The 17,010-nt window shown below is 37.9% G+C and overlaps 1 protein-coding gene across 2 annotated transcripts in view; it reads right to left on the reverse strand.

Annotated features, from left to right (window-relative positions):
- ubtd2 (ubiquitin domain containing 2) overlaps nucleotides 1-17,010 on the reverse strand; it is an 81,326-nt gene that overhangs the window by 17,538 nt on the left and 46,778 nt on the right. The window contains exons 2-3 of one of the 2 annotated variants that reach the window (XM_062970438.1): nucleotides 9,897-10,133; nucleotides 1,545-7,316 (exon numbers count right to left, since the gene is read on the reverse strand). In XM_062970438.1, the coding sequence (XP_062826508.1) occupies nucleotides 7,042-7,316; nucleotides 9,897-10,133 (512 nt within the window). In that variant the 3' untranslated portion in view covers nucleotides 1,545-7,041. Of the gene's footprint in view, nucleotides 1-1,544; nucleotides 7,317-9,896; nucleotides 10,134-17,010 lie in introns of those variants that run through there. The other variant, XM_003217340.4, reaches the window with a different exon arrangement.

Here is a 17,010-nt window from a genome sequence, read left to right on the forward strand (position 1 = left end):
TCTATGGTACGTATATTTACCAATCCGGCATGCTTTGGTGTTGTTTGGCGGGCATGTTTCCAAACAAAAACTTTGCTAGGCTTTACTTTCAGGTGAGGTCTTATATTTAGCAACTCAGCAAAACCCCTACTAGGTCTTATTTTCAGGGGATGTCTTATTTTCGGGGAAACAGGGTAGTTGCAAGCAGGGTGCGTGGCCTCTTGAAACAGGGCGGGGCCTGATTGGAGTGGGACTACTTTGCCTGGCAGAGGGACACAGCGAAAGAAAAGAAGGTGACGAGATTGAGAGAGAAAAAAACCAATGGTGTGACGAAATGGCAGCACCGGGGAGATAGAACAATAAGGCCCTGGACGGTGCACAATGGGAAGTCAGGATTCCTTAGAGCGGCAGGCATGCTGTCCAATCAGTGGCATCTCCCTCTCCTTGGTCCCCCCCCCCCCTTTGCCTAACCTTGTGAAGCCCTTCTGAGCAAAAGGCTGCTGCCGGCTATGCTTTGGTTTTTTCTAACGTCTCTTGCCAGTGCCGTTTTTTTCCCCTTCTTTTAATCTAACCTCCCTCCCTCATGGGGGCATGGCTTCCGCAGAGGGAATCCCCTTTCTGAGGGGGTGGCGAGGTTTTGCAGCGTCTCAGGTGTTTACCTGTCTCGGGTGTGTCATTTGCATAGTATGAATAGCTTAAAACACTCACCAGTTCATATGCTGCGTTGTTTCAAAATATCGTAGTAATTGGTGAAGTGGTTTGGGAGATATGATGTCTGTTACGAACTGATATTTACATTTTTATTTACAGTAGTCTCTCACTTATCCAACATAAATGGGCTGGCAGAATGTTGGATAAGCTAAAATGCTGGATAATAAGGAGGGATTAAGGAAAAGCCTATTATAAATTACGTTATGATTTTACAAATTAAGCACCAAAACATCATGTTTTACAACAAATCGACAGAAAAAGTAGTCCAAAAGTCAGTAACGCTATGTAGTAATTACTGTATTTATGAATTTAGCACCAAAACATTGCAATATATTGAAAACATTGTTTAAAAAAACACTGACTACTAACAAATTGACTACAAATAAAGATAGAATTGCATAAAATGAACTTACAGTAGCAACATTGTTGGAAATTAAATCCATAAAAAGTTCAGTCCTTGCTGCCTAGAGAAACAGCTGTGGATCCGGGTGGGAGGCAAACTGTGTTGGATAATCCAGAATGTTGGATAAGCGATGTTGGATAAGTGAGACTCTACTGTACTTAGATTTCATCCTGTTTTTTATACTTGCAATTGTCTCTGTGAAACTTCCAAGAAAATCTCTCTTACTTCCTCCATATCCATATTAAAAGCTTTCCCCTTTATTCAACCTTTGGCGTGTTGCCTTGGATCCCATGGCCTATAATTAAGTATCTGAAATAATTGCAAAAGCCTTCTGCTAGGTTGATGCTTTGTGACTTCAAGTTGTTTCTGAATTATGGCAACACTTAGGCAAATCAATCACAAGCTTTTCTTGGCAAAATCTTCTCAGAGGTTTTTGTCTTTGCCTTCCATCCCGAGATAGGAAAAGGAGGGAATGCCAGTATTATTTTTTAAAAACAGAAATTTAAATTTTGTTATCAAAACATATATTTTTCTAAAACATTTCAGTGGCAAAGTAAGTATGGATTTAAGTTCAGACTACCCCTTTGCCACAAGCTACAATGACTCTGCACTGGAAAGAAGTCAGCCCGGTACAAATTCAGCAGTTATGCTTCCCGGTTTAATAAACATTGAGGAATAAAATATTAACTTGGTGAATTGTTGCATAATAGTGAACAATCAACACATACAGCCCTTATTTTCTACCTTAATAACAATTTTTGAACTGTGTATGCTAAACTATATGATAATCGTGAATCACCAAAAATTAATATATAATCAAATACTTTGGACATTATTTTTGAAAATTTAAATGTAATACCTTCAGGTTTTAATGCAGTCTGTGTATGTGTATGTACTGTATATGTAAAATCGAAGGGTCATGGGTAATTCTGTGTTGTCCAAAAGGAAAAGCTAAGTACAGGATAGGCCAAAAGTCATGAAGGGATTCTATAGACACTGTATATGATACTATGGTACTGGATGCCATTAATTAGATTTGATTTTACACATAATGGAAATGTATGTCCTATATATATTGGGCAAGATGACACAGTACTGTAAATGAAAAACAAAAACTAAAGGACCTATTAAATATTGAAACCCCTTCATGACTTTTGGTCCACCTATATAATGTAATAATTACATTACTGGATTATGGAAAGGGAAATTCCACGCCTAAATCATGCGTAACTATGGGTATCACTTTTATCACAAGCTTGATGTCCTTCACAGGCTCCAAGGTTACTGCAAAAATAAAGTAGTATGACCCAAAGTTCCTGGAAAGACAAGCTTCAAATCATAGTAGCTATATACTTGATCATTAGAGGAAAATATGAATTCAGTGATAAATGCAAAAGCCTTCAATCAAATTCACAAAAAGTAATTAAAATGTATTTTGAAATAGTTTAATGATCACTAATATATTCAGGATTATTAACATACATCTGTCAGAGTGGACCCCAAAGTCATCACAACATGTATGTATGTATGTATGTATGTATGTATGTATGTATGTATGTATGTATACACACACACACACACACACATACACCTAAGTTATTTTCAGCACATTTTGTTTTGGGGACATACACTGCACTAAAAATCTTGGTAAAATCAAAATCTTATCACACATTTTGATTACTAAAAAGAATTATGTAGTAGAATTATAACCTTTTGTAGAGTCCTTCCCACTTTAGCTATGAATCACAATAAATATTTAATCTGTTACATCTGAATCATGAAGTGGGCCAGAGAAATGAAATCCACCAAAGCTTACATCAAACAAAAGTCGTTAAAATTTAAGGCACCACAATGTTCCTTGCTATTTTTGCTATAGAGTAATGGTATTCTGTCTCCTATTTATTTTTTAGGTAGTAAAAAAATTGTTCACTATCTAAGTATATATACATATGCATACATGCATATTGGAATAAAAGATATTATCCTTTTACTTTGAGAAAACAATTGAGTTAAAATTGCTAATTATCACAATCATATACAAATAAAGAAAGGTTGTAATGTTTAGTTAAATAATGAATCAAAACCCAATTCCGAGAATTTCTTTTCTATCCTAGAATATTTTTGGCATATGCAAGGGTGTCATTCAAACATACCAGTTGTTGATGTTAACTCTGTACTCTTAAATAAACTCCTGTTTGATACTGTGAATGTAGTCATCGGATCTCTTGGACAAGTCACCTCTTGTTTAGAGAGTATCATCACTATTTGGGGCAATTCTAAATTCCTTATTTGAAAAAAATTATGTGGCTGTTTTATCTGGTTGTTTGGCTTGGAAGAAGGGGATGAATTTCAAAGCAAGTTTGTGGTCACTGAAGATTTGCTGTGGATGGAGATAAAACCAAGGAACATTTCCCAGAAGCAAAACAATTTTAAAAATGGGAATGTATGTGGTGTTTTTAGGGGACATGCACCAACACTGTAGATGAGTTCTTGTAGAACAAACTAGTATTATTAGAATATTTGCCAAAAAGGCTCATAATAACTAAATTGATATCTACTTGATGCTATTAGTAAGATTACCATACCTAACATCTGTGACAAACTGTTGACAAACTGTTAATAGAACTAGTGCAACGTAAAAAGCTTAAAAAAAACCCCTTTAAATTAAAGCATTAAAACAAGATTAAATAAAACAGCATAGTTAGATATCACCACTCTCTGTCAAAGTATGGTCACCTAAAAGTCCCTAAATATATGCTGTTTATTTATTTATTTACAGTATTTATATTCCGCCCTTCTCACCCCAAAGGGGACTCAGGGCGGATCACATTACACATATAAGGCAAACATTCAATGCCTTGGCAGAACAAAGACAAAGACAAACGCAGGCTCCGAGCTGGCCTCGAACTCATGACCTCTTGGTCAGAGTGATTGGTCTCAGCTGGCTGCTCATCAGCTTGCGCCACAGCCCGGGCCTGTTGTCTTTTTAAAATGATTAACACATCTGAAATTAAGTTTGTAAATATTCTGGTAAACATATAAAATTACCTTTGATGATCTCAATTAAGATGTAACAAGCTCTGTTCACTCTTGAGATTCTTAAAATAATTGCATACACAAGGCTCAATGAGATAAAGACAATGAGGTTTGAAATTTTTTAAATATTTATGATGCCCCCAAGCTTTCAGTTGCATGCATGTTAATGCCTAATCTTAAATATCAAGATGTGTGAATACAAGTTGACATCCCCTTATCTAAAATTCTGAAATTTGAACTACTTTAAAATCTGAAATTCCCTGTGTGAATGGCCATGGCTTCTGCCTTTTAAGCACAAACCCCAACCTCCAAAATACTGTAAACATCTAGAAGCTCAAAAGAATCTAAATACCCTCTCAATTTCCTAAGTTATCCTCAAGACACACAAGACACACTCACACACATTTTACATTTCCTTTAATTTCTTGGATCTTGTGGAAGAGGTCTCTTATACCTTTTCCTTTGGTTCGCTTCATCTATTTCATTGAATTGCTGATTATAATATGCCTGTTACTGGACAGTTCCATTCAGCATTCTGATCCTGTTCGTACTACCTTTGAGCTTTGTTTCTTGTCTTTGTGGCTACAGCACATGGCTATTGTGAGGTCTGAGTCAACTAAGGCATTTAAAATAAAGACAATTTTTTTTGTGTTCCTTGCTGCAACAGTTCCCTCTGAATTTTAAGTAAAGAGAACTCTGATGTGTCATGCATTATAACAGATCCTGAAAAGTGGAGCTATTTTGCCAGCTACAGTACAAGAATACTACTTTCATAGCTTTATCTTCAAGGTATTTGTTTAATTGGCTTTTAAGGCTGTCCTAGTTGATGGCCACCACTATATCTTCAAGTAACAAATATCACTCTCTGAAAACTCATGGGAAGAGGTACTTTCTTTTTTCTTCTATGAATTTTCTATAAGTCAATTTAATTGCACAACCTCTTTATCCATCTTGTTCACACCAATATGTCAAGGTATTTCTTCATGTTTCCCCTTATCTGTCTTTTGCCCAACTTTAAAATGCCCCAGCAACCTCTTTTATGTAGGGAATTTTCTCCAGTTTGACAGCATCCCTTTTGGCATCCAATGAACAGAACAATCCAATCTTCATTTATTTAAAGACATTATGAAATTGGCAGTTTACTGGAAAAGAAACTGTTTTACCTCTTTGTGACATATACCCTAAAAGGGAAAGGGACAGATGTTGTAACACTGAATATATAAACGTAATGTGTGTTTTTCCCATGGAGTAAACAACAAAAACACTGAACCAAATCATACCAAATTTGGCCACAAAAGACATAGTCGTCCAATCTATGTCTTTCAATAAAAAAAACCTAGAAAAGTAAAGTCCAAATTACAGAGGATGAGGAAGAGCCGTTCTCCCCCTGGCTGCCAGTCAGAAGGGTAGGCCCTGCCCCCTTTAGGCCCCACCCCCTTTGTCTCCCAGCAACCCATTCAGCCACAATGACAACAGGCAGGGCCCACTTAGGCCTGATCCACACTGCCTATAAAATACAGATTATCTGATTTGAATTGGATTATATGGCAGTGTAGACTCAAGGCCCTTCCACACAGCTATATAACCCAGATTGCCAAGGCAGATAATCCACAATATCTGCTTTGAACTGGATTATTTTCAGTCCACACTGCCATATAATCCACTTCAGTGTGGATTTTATATAGCTGTGTAGAAGGGGTCCCATATAATCCAGTTCAAAGCAAATAATATAAGATTATAAATATAATATATAAAAATTACTGTGGTATAATAAAACAGAACAATATAATCTCTAAAATCAGGACAGTAAATAAAGAACAACACTCTGAAAACAGGGGAATTACAGACAGGAAACAATCAGGGCCACCTAACACCTCCCAAGAAAGAATTCCCCCAGGCAGGTGGCTGAGGAGGGAGAGAAGTAGTGTGTATTATCAGAGTCATTATTATTACTATTATTATTAATATTATTTTTATTGTGTTGCTGTGAACCATGAAGATGAACACAATCTGGCTCCAAGTATTAAAAAACACTAAAATCAGAACACTAAATAAAGAACAACACTCTGAAATAGGAATTCCAGACAGGAAACAATCAGGGCCAGCTAACACCACCCAACAAAGGGAGGAAACAGCCAGGTTTTGAAGCTGAAAGGCCATTACATGCTAATCATTCTGGCTAATTGCAGCATTCATACCTGCCTCCAACAGACAAGATTTCTTTCTCCCACCTTGGACATTATTCCACAGGGATATAAACCCCACTTGCCTGGTTGATTTCTACCTAGGGGAATCCATTTTTGGCCAGCATGAATAGTACTGAATAGCCTTGCATCATCAAAGCCTGGCAAATCCTCTGTTTTCTGAGGGGCCCAGCCTTTCTTTTTGAATGTGTGAGCTCGAGCACTGCATATGGGCACTCCTTCATCTACACAGACAGTAGAAGAACAGAAAATATTGCAAAGAACAACAATCTGAAAACAGGGGAATTCCAGACATGAAAAAATCAGGGCCAGCCAACACTCCAAACAAAATTCCCCCAGGGAGGAAGCAGCCAGGCTTTGAAGCTGAAAGGCCATTACATGCTGATCATTTTGGCTAATTGCAGCATTCATACTTGTCTCCAACAGACAAAAAAAGGAATAAGATAATGCATCTGCATTGGTAATACTATATAAAACAAGTGGAAATTCATAAGAATTTGTGGTGAGGAGGAAAGATAAATGAGGCAGATAAAGTATACACAACAGGAAGCCTGCACCTAGGGCAGTGATGGCGAAACTTTTAGAGATGGAATACCCAAACCGGGGTTGGGAGGGAGGGGCAGGCACTTGGGGGTGGCAAGCAGTTAAAAAAACTGGGTCTGTCGATTGAGTTTCAGCGTATATGGTAATAATTAACGCTGCCAATTATTATTCAAAAGCCTGGCCCCATAACCAAGTTTTAACCTTCCTACGGAAGGATAGGAGGGAGGGAGCCTTCCTGACTTCAATGGGGAGGGCGTTCCATAGGCGGGGAGCCACTACTGAAAAAGCCCTGTCTCTCATACCCCCCAGCCGCACCTGTGAGGCTGACGGGACCGTGAGCAGGGCCTCATCTGATGATCTTAAGCTTCGAGGTGGGTCGTAGAGGGAGACACGTTTGGACAGATAAGCTGGGCCGGAACCGTTTAAACACTGTGTTGAGACTACAAAGAACAGCAGCAAATTACCAGAAAAGAAGATTTCTACGCAAAATACCGTATATACTCGAAGATAAGCCAAGTTTTCAGCCCTTATTTATAAGCTGGAAAAGCCTCCCTCAGCTTATAATCGGGTCATGGTCAAGCCAGGCAGCAGTGCCTGGAGACTACAGTATGTTTTCTTTTCCAAAACCTCCCTTCTCTCTTCTCCTTCCAGGCTGGAGTTATCTTATTTTTTAAGAGCGAGAGAGACAAGAAGAGAAGGTTTTCAAAAGTGAAAGGAAGGATGAGTGAGAGCCTTTTGCAAGCCAGGAAGAAGAAAAAGATTGCATGGTTGCAAGGGGAAGAAAAAGAGAGACTCTTGCAAATTTGCAGGATTTATTATTATTATTACTATTATTGCAAGAACGTTTGAGTCAATAGGGAGGGAAGGAGGGAAAGAAGAGCAACAGAAGATGTGTATTTCTTTTTATTCCTAAGGAAACAAAAATGGGGTGGGTTTTTGGGAGAGGAAGGGAAGTTTTAAAAAAGCCTTTTTTTTGGCTACTTTTAGAGTTTGAAAGAGGGAGAAATAAAAGAGGTGGAAAGGGGAGGAAAAAAGAGGCCAAAGTTGTTTTTAGGGGGGTTTTGCTTGCATTTCTTCCTTGGGCAAATACATGCCCCAAAGCTTGTAAATAATATATAGATTTCCCCCTACAAACACATTAATTTAATATATGAATTTCCCCTCATATGTTTGCAGGTTTTTGCAAATCCTATATACATATAGATATCTAGAGATTTCCATGTACCTGTATATCTGTACCTATATGTATACATTAATTTTATATATGAATTTCCCCTCACATGTTTGCAAGTCTCTGCAAGTCCTATAAAGATATAATTATATATAGAGCAATGTCTAGATAGATAGATATTAATACAGATATAGGCCTTTTAAATATGCACACACACACACACACACACACACAGATGTTAGATAGATGTAAACATAGATAAATGGGACTTGCAAATATTGCAGGAGGGAAATGCACATGTATAGAGAGAGGATTTGCAAACTTTTCAGGGGGGAAATGCAAATGTGAAATTAGTATATATAATTATAGAGCTATATCTAGCTCTGCATTGATTATATAGGCATTGAATGTTTGCCTGTTACTATGTTGGAAGCCGGCCTGAGTCCCCATGGGGAGATAGATAGAGCAGGATACAAAGGAAGTTGTTATTGTTGTTGTTGATGATGATAATAATGATGGTTATTATAAATTTATTGTTGATACCATATTGTTTTTGTTGACCCTACTTATGCACTTACAGAGTTAGCTTACTGTTTTTCTTTGAAATACAGTAAATATTCAAAAAACATTTATCCCACTTATGCCTCAGCTAATGTAATTTTATTGGTATCTGTTTTTATTTTGAAATTTTCAAGTAGCTGCTGGATTTCCCACCCTCGGCTTATACTTGAGTCAATAAGTTTTCCTAGTTTTTTGTGGTAAAATTAGGCGCCTCGGCTTATATTCGGGTCAGCTTATACTCGAGTATATATGGTACCTTTTACTGAAGATATGCTGGATGTAAAGAATGACTTTAAAGCAGCAACAATAATGAAAAAAACAGTCCTGAGTTGTAACTGAGAAAGCATTTAATGAAGGCATTTAGCTTCCTTACTATTTACCAATACTGCCAATTCGTATCAAACTTCATACATTGCCACCAGTGGTTTGGTTACTTATGTCAGAAGGAGAGGAAAATTGGCTGAAGTATTGACCAACACAATGAAGTTTAATTCAGATAACACAGAAGTAGGTTAAGTGGATGATTCATTGGTCCAAGAGAATGGTGTTCTTGCTATACTAGAAATAGTTGAAGTACCTTTTAAGGAACAGATGTGCAACTTCTGAGCACTTCTTAGTCCACCTTTGTCACTGGAAATGTAAGCTGCTTCTCTGGCACATAATATGTACTACCAGCAGAACCAGCAATAAGGAGCCCAAATGGTTAGAGACAGCTTGGGTTCAGTCATCCAGGCTCAGGTATCCTTCACATTAGACTGCTTTAAGACACCAGGCACAGCACTGCCTTAATAATAATAGTAATAATTTATTTTTCTATCCCGCCACCATCTCCCCGAAGGGACTCGGGGCGGCTAACATGGGGCCAAACCCAAAACAGAAACAAAATATAACAGTTACAATGAATATCTAGAGCTAAAAACAATGATACAACAGTCAAATAAAATAAGCAAATAAGACATAGCAAACAATAGAAAAATACAGTTGGTGCAGAAGGCAATGGAGAGGTTATTAACTAGGACAGCATGACAGAACATCACAGTGGTGTTCTACCAACTATACCGGATCCCAATCTCATTTTAGGCTCACTTTTTATCTTTAAATTATTTTGTAACACTTCATACTGGAGAAGAGTCCTGAGCATGTTCAACTGATTTCTGCAGCATTACCTTTAAAGACAGTCATCATGTTAATTTGTATGTGACTTTATCAACAGTTCAATTTTAGGAGAATTAACCAAGTAAAATCTATTTCCATACACACAACTTCATCCGTTTACAGACCAACTTACCATGGGGTAATGTGATGTTTGCACCATCAATGATTGCTTGTGCTAGTTCATGGTCATTGTTCTCAAATGCATGTGCTGCGGCCTTCAAGGCATCCCAGATTTCTTTGCGGCCTTCAAAAGCAGGTGCAGTGTCCCAAAATTCATCTCTCTTGCTGCGCAGCTGTCCATCTGTCATTGGATAATCACTTTTCCATTTTGGTTTCTCCTTTTTCAGGGGCTGATTACGACCTAGTGCAACTGTGGAAAAAGTAAAGGGACTTTGTAGTGAAGCACATTTGCTCATTTTCCTGGCTGATCTATTCAGGTTCCAATCAAACCTTCTGGTAATGTTTTGCTGGAAGCTCAAATGTCTATTCTATGCTTTACATTTCATTCATTCCAACTGCTTCAATTATATTGGATAATTACTGGCTGTTCACGTAAAATTACCCATGTACAAAATATTACACAACTTGTTTTCACTTAGCTATATCGGAAAATTTTGCTCTAAAAGAAGAAAAAATACTTTGATAAAGCTTCTAGATCTGGTCACTTGGAAGTGGTTGTTTATTGCACCTGTCCATATTTCCCTGGTTCTTTGTTTTTGTGCCATCTGTTACAGTCTGATTTATCATTCATTGGCCCAGTTAAAATAATTTCTATTATTACAAAAGGCAAAGAAATAAAATTTCAGTATTCTATTTCTTTCATTGTTAGAAATGACCAGAACAACAAACTGAACAATTAATCAGGAAATGCAGGAGGAAAAACATTTCCACTTACTGTTGTCTTTTATCTTTGGTCTATTTAAATATTTAAAGGTAATGTCTTAGAACAGAAATACAGTAGAGTCTCACTTATCCAAGCCTCGCTTATCCAAGCCTCTGGATAATCCAAGCCATTTCTGCAGTCAATGTTTTCAATATATCGTGATATTTTGGTGCTAAATTCGTAAATACGGTATTTACAACATAACATTACTGCGTATTTAACTACTTTTTCTGTCAAATTTGTTGTATAACATGATGTTTTGGTGCTTAATTTGTAAAATCATAACCTAATTTGATGTTTAATAGGCTTTTCCTTAATCCCTCCTTATTATCCAAGATATTCGCTTATCCAAGCTTCTCCCGGCCCGTTTAGCTTGGATAAGTGAGACTCTACTGTAAAAGTCTCCAAGAAACAGATTTTGAAAATGACTGCATTACAGTAATAATAATTTTATTTTTGTACCCCGCCTCCATTTCCCCAAAGGGACTTGGGGCGGCTAACATGGGGCCAAGCCCAGGTAATTACAATAAAACAAAGTAAAATACATACATGACATGCGTCATCAGCAGGTAAAAATACTAACACAGTAACATAATAAAAATAGTCAAATAGGAACAGTAACAGTAAAGTCTCGGTTATCCGAGATAAAGGGGCGGGCCCAATCTCAGATAACTGAACTTCTGGGATAAGGCGAGGGCCTGGCCAAGGGACGTCTCCCCGGATCTCCCTCGGCCAGGCCATTGCTGGAGGAAAGAGTTTCCTCCAACAAGGGCCTGGCCGAGGGAGATCCAGGGAGATGTCCCTCAGTGAGCCCTCGCCCCTTGGGAAGCAGCCCACGATCGCTGCTGCCTAGCAGCGCTCATGGGGTGCTTCCTCCTCCCTCTCCCTCTCTCGAGCTCCCTTCGCTCAAGAGAAGGAGAGAGAGAGGCGGGGTGCTTCCTCCTCCCTCTCCCTCTGCTTCTCTTGAGCTCCCTTCGCTCGAGAGAAGGAGAGGGAGAGGCGCCTCCGGCGGCGCCTCGGATGATACGGAGGCTCAGATTAGCGGGGCTCGGATTAGCGGGGCTCTACTGTAACAGTATAAAAAACCAGACAAGAATTAAATGAGGGCGAACTAGGCCAGAGTATGAGAAGTGCAAATTATAAACCCCATGGGTGAGTTAGATAGATAAAGTGCTGCGTTTAGTACAAGACTTAGGGTAGGATAGACGGTGAGTTATTCTCAACTGAGGGACGGATAAAGTGCATCAAATAGACAATGGACACTGAAACGGGACCTGTCATGGGGATCAACTATTCATTCTTCAAAAGTGCACTTGAAAAGCCAAGTAAACACATTTTATGTATACGAGATATTTAAAAACCACTTCATTTGAATTAGATTCAAAAAGATAGTACAGAATGAAACAGCCTTTAGAAACACTGTATTTAAAGGTTAGCATTCTGAGGTCTGGGGCTTGCACTCCTCCTTTCATCCCACAGAGCTCTGTGGGCTTGGTGAGATTTCTAAGGGAAACTAGTTATGTTTGCCTCAAGGAAGTTTATGGAAGAAGATTAAAGCAACTTGAGAAACAAAGAGAAGCTATTCCCCCTCTTTCATTCCTATCAACAGATTCCATTAAGCAGTGCAAGTTAAGAACTGTGAAAGTTCCCTTTTCTCCGAAAGCACTGCGTAAATTTGAAGACTTGATACTAAAAAAAGAAGAAAAAATGTCCACCACACTACTATTTCCATGCTGTTTAAGTGTGGGAAAAAGGGATCATATGTCCAAATGACATAAGCATATCCAAGAATACAAGGAAGCATATCTCATGTGTGCCTGAATATACAAATAAGATCTTAAGTTCAATACATGGTCAATTTGAAATTTGCCAAGATAGCCAAGAGGCAAAAAAAACCCTCATCTTGGCATGAGATATACTGGGATTTGTCTGTTTACTGTTGATAACAGGAATGAGGGAAATGTGGTTCTCAGGTGCGAGTTCAACAACTGGGTGGCCACTGATCCTTATTCCTGCTCTAAAATAACCATTGTACACCAGTCCTTTATTTTCAAAAGAAGGGAACAATCCATCTATGAACACAGAAAAAAAGTAGAACAAGCGCAGGACACTAATTATTTCTTCAAACAGTTATGGAAGACCAACTTACAGAGAATTTGATATTTTGATTTGCTTCTTTAAAATAATGTAATCACTTTTAATTGAACCTATGGTGCCTTGTGAACATTTAAAACTGTATCCAGCTTTCATGAAATCAATGCCACGTGAGCCATCTTCACGAAAACAAGGGCTTCCATTGATTTGGAAAGAGCTGAGGTAAAAGGGAGTAGTTAAAAGTTGGCTGAATAATTGTTGTCTGGGAATTTTACAGCCCTTCTAGCTGCAAAGGGCATATATAACAGAGAACAATACTTCATGGTGATTGCCCAATACTCTCATCTTAAATGATAATGTGAGAATTAAAGCAAGAGAAAAATGGTGCATTACTATTACACTCTTCTACCTTCACATGACCCCCCCAACCTGCACAAGGAGACTAAAGGTCCTGGACAACACAGCTATATTGATCCCTCAGAGGTCGAGCAGCAAGATCCCATACAAACTGAAATTCAGAACTTTGGCAAGTCATTTTCTCTCAACCTGCAGACCCTTCCTACAAGCAGTGTTGATAATGTCACACTTTTGTTTTGGAATTTGTATTACCAGTTTTAGGAATTCCAATTTATATAATAATATAATATAATAAGAGTAAGACAAAGCAGGAAACGTTTTCTTGGGGTGGTGTACAGACCTGCCGGAATTCAATTCCCAGCTACATTTACATCCAGAACTTCTCCCATGGGCAGTTTGTAATTTTGTCCCTAGAGACATTTGCCTTCTCATGATGAACACAAACAACAAACGGCTACTTTTTGCTCTCTCTTTACATGTCTTTTCCTCCTTGCTTTCCAGACGCTGCACTGGAATCCTCCACCAGCATCACAATTGGATTTCTGTTTCTCAAATTCTCAGTAGTCTATGCCAATAAATCCTTATAGGCTGTTTATGTAGCCAAAACAGCAGCACACATGAGGAGGAGGTCAACAGTTTGTGGACCTGGATTTATTGGCACAAACTGTTATGAAATAGAGAGATAATAGCTTTCCACAGGAATTTGTAACATTAAGAATTATGATTCGTTGATAACCATAAATGAGAAGCAGAACTGAGTCTGTGAAAAAAGGTTTTACTTAAAGGATCTTTTTGTCTATCCTCCATCTATGAGAGATTGGGCATTACCATTATTAAATTGTTCTTCAATGTGGCTGTTCTAAGCAAAGGTGTTCTATTGCATCTAAACAATTTTCTAAGACTTTATAGCTAAGGAGTCCTATGATTGCTTCCACATTTATTTCACAATTAATCATCAGCTGTGAAAGTTTATATTTTTATTTTTCATTTCACAACTAAAATATTTACTTCCAGGCATTTTATGATTTTTAAAAAATAATACATTACCTTCAATACTTTTTTTTGGTTCAGGAAATTCTCTACATCCTATGATATAGCTACATTTCAGAGGTTTCTACCCCTTTTCCCACGATCACTGTGTTAATCTTTACAATTTCAAGCCCTATGGCAGAATCAAGGATACACCCACAATGGGCATCTTCAAGACTAGTCCTAAGTTTTTTTGTTGCACATTTGTTTTCATATTTAAAACACTAGTCTGGGCCACCTCTATGATTCCACTGCTTATTCAGATTCCAAAGCATTTATAGATGCATTTGGATCTTTGACTGTATTTCTTGGGCTGCTTCCCTTATACTAATTACTATGACCTTTGCTTTCTTAGCATTTATTTCTAGAACATGTCTGTGCTTAAAATACTTTAAAATAGCATAGTATGTGAATGAATCAAATATTTTATAAAACATTTCTTGAAAAGAGAATGTGCCCTTCTTCAGAGTATGCCCCATATTAATTTGCCATTCTGGGTTACATGGTCCCATGCCCTGTGAAATTAAACTTCCAACCTTATGTCAAGAAAACTTTTTTCTCCTTATTTGAATTTTGAACAAATTACATATCATATATAGATCTTTTCTTCAGAAGTCAAGAACACCAAAGATGAACAAATATCCCTTTAGAATTTTTAGACACATGCTATGCTACATAACTCATAAATTACTCCAAACCAGCAAATTGCACAGGTGATTACTCTCAGGTGGGTTGGTAACATGACACATCAGTTCCCCCATATTCCCAAATGCTACGTTCCTGAATGTACTAAAACAACAGAATACTGTGAATTTGGATAAAACAATCACCACTAGAAAGATTTAGACAGAATCTTTTAAAAAAAATGAAGTTGTAGGCAATATATCTGAGCACACAAAAAGGCAGCTAGTATTGTTCAATCTTTAAAATGGGAGAAATTCAGAACTAAGCAATTTCTGAGCTATCAGTTTGATGTCAGACTAGAATTGAGTCTATAGAAGATCACTGAAGTGTTCGTTTGTGAACATTAAAATAATGTCGTGATTATTAACAGCTTGCCATGTCATTCTAATCTTCACTCTCTTTAGTAACAATTTCACATTTGGTAGATGAAGGCAATACTGTGGAAGTAGCATACCTTGATTTCAGTAAGAGCGTTAACAAGTTCAGCATGATATTCTTGCAAACAAACTGATAAAATGTGGGTCCAACCCAATGGCTCTTCTTCAACTTGAACAATGATTAGTGGGATGCCACAGGTTTCTTTATCAATGACTTGCTAATGGAATAGAGTGCATGCTTATCAAATTTGTAGACGACATCAAATTAGAAGGGGTAGATAATAACCCACAGGGTGGGATAAGAAGTGTAAATGACTTTAACTGGTTGGATACCTGGTCCAAAAGCAACAACATGATGTCAAGAGTCAGACGCCAGTTAACATACAAAACAAAGTTTGTTCCGAAGATAAGCCAAAAAATAACAAACACAGGAAATATCCTTGAAACACTTCACTTTTCAGTGTTTCGAGAGTAGATTGGACAATAATAACTCAAAACGAGCCACGCTAATTTCCCATGCTGGCATTCAATAAAAAACTAAATAACGCTTCAATTCAGCTTTGGAAAACAAATAGAGTTAATTGCTGGAAAATAAACAAACTAGAAAAGCAGTAAAGCTGCTTCCACGGTGCAGATAAGCCGAGAGCCTCAAAGGGATGATGAATAGCCGTCGTCAGAAGAATCCAAGGTCAGGTCAGGAGGCAGCAGAAATTCCGAAAGACAAACCAATAGTCAGAAGCTGGGAGTAGCCGTCAGTCAGAGGGCGTAGACAGAAGCCAGGTCAAATTCAATCCAAAGTCTGAAGAGGGTGCAGTCATCCAAAACAGGTCCACGATAAGACATTCCCATTTTATTCCCCTTCCTCCTGGGTGACCAAACACTCACACCCAAACACCAGGTGTCCCAAATCTACTCAGAGTCTGAACTCCACACAGCTAGAGCTCGTGGATCTGGAGTACCTAGCAATTCGTCAGAGTCCCAATCATCCTGCCCACACTTAGCCCCATGAACACTTAAAGAACCATCCTCCCTTCTCCAAGCATCCCAACTGGGATCAGCTCCTGCAGAAACCCCAGGTTCAGAAGTATCCATAAGCCCCAAATCCCCAGACATCTCTGGTGGCTGTGCCCATTCAGTGCCTGCTTCCCCAGCCACCACCTGTTCCTCAGCATCCATCTCCCCATCTGAATCTTCCTCAGAAGATTCCCCATATAGCTCTCTAAGTCGCTTCCTGCGCAACTCCTCCAGTGAACCCTCATCACGAGGGTTTTTTCTTCCTCTCCGAATTCCATCACCATCAACCGTAATCCCCGAAGGCGCAGTCACAACACATGGATTGCAACAGAGATAATATAAGATAAATATTTACCATACATCTTCAATTCTAAGATGCTATCGATTGTAAGATGCAGACTAATTTTAATACCACCAATAAAAAATGGTTTAAATCTTAGAAAAAATAAATTTCTTAGAATAGCTTTTAGAATTTTAAGGATGAAATATCTAAGAATAAATTCTAAGAATAAAATAGAATGCTGAATTATCCAACAAATATTTTTTATTATAATAGAATTCAATTTACTGACAACAACAAGGAAATACACTAAAAACAAAAACACATGAGAATATGGAATTGTGGTAATTTTTCCAATGAACATTTGCCTCACTAAAATCAAAACTTCCATGTTCTTCTGCATACTAAATAACTTTTCATTTCAATGGAGCTTTATAGCAAAAAAAAAACAAACCCCAATAATTCTAAAACAAATCTTCAGTTCTAAACTACACAATTTTTAGAGATTTTATATGGTGAAAATGTGCAT

Source organism: Anolis carolinensis, chromosome 2, assembly GCF_035594765.1.
Source record: "Anolis carolinensis isolate JA03-04 chromosome 2, rAnoCar3.1.pri, whole genome shotgun sequence".
Taxonomy (NCBI): Eukaryota; Metazoa; Chordata; class Lepidosauria; order Squamata; family Dactyloidae; genus Anolis; species Anolis carolinensis.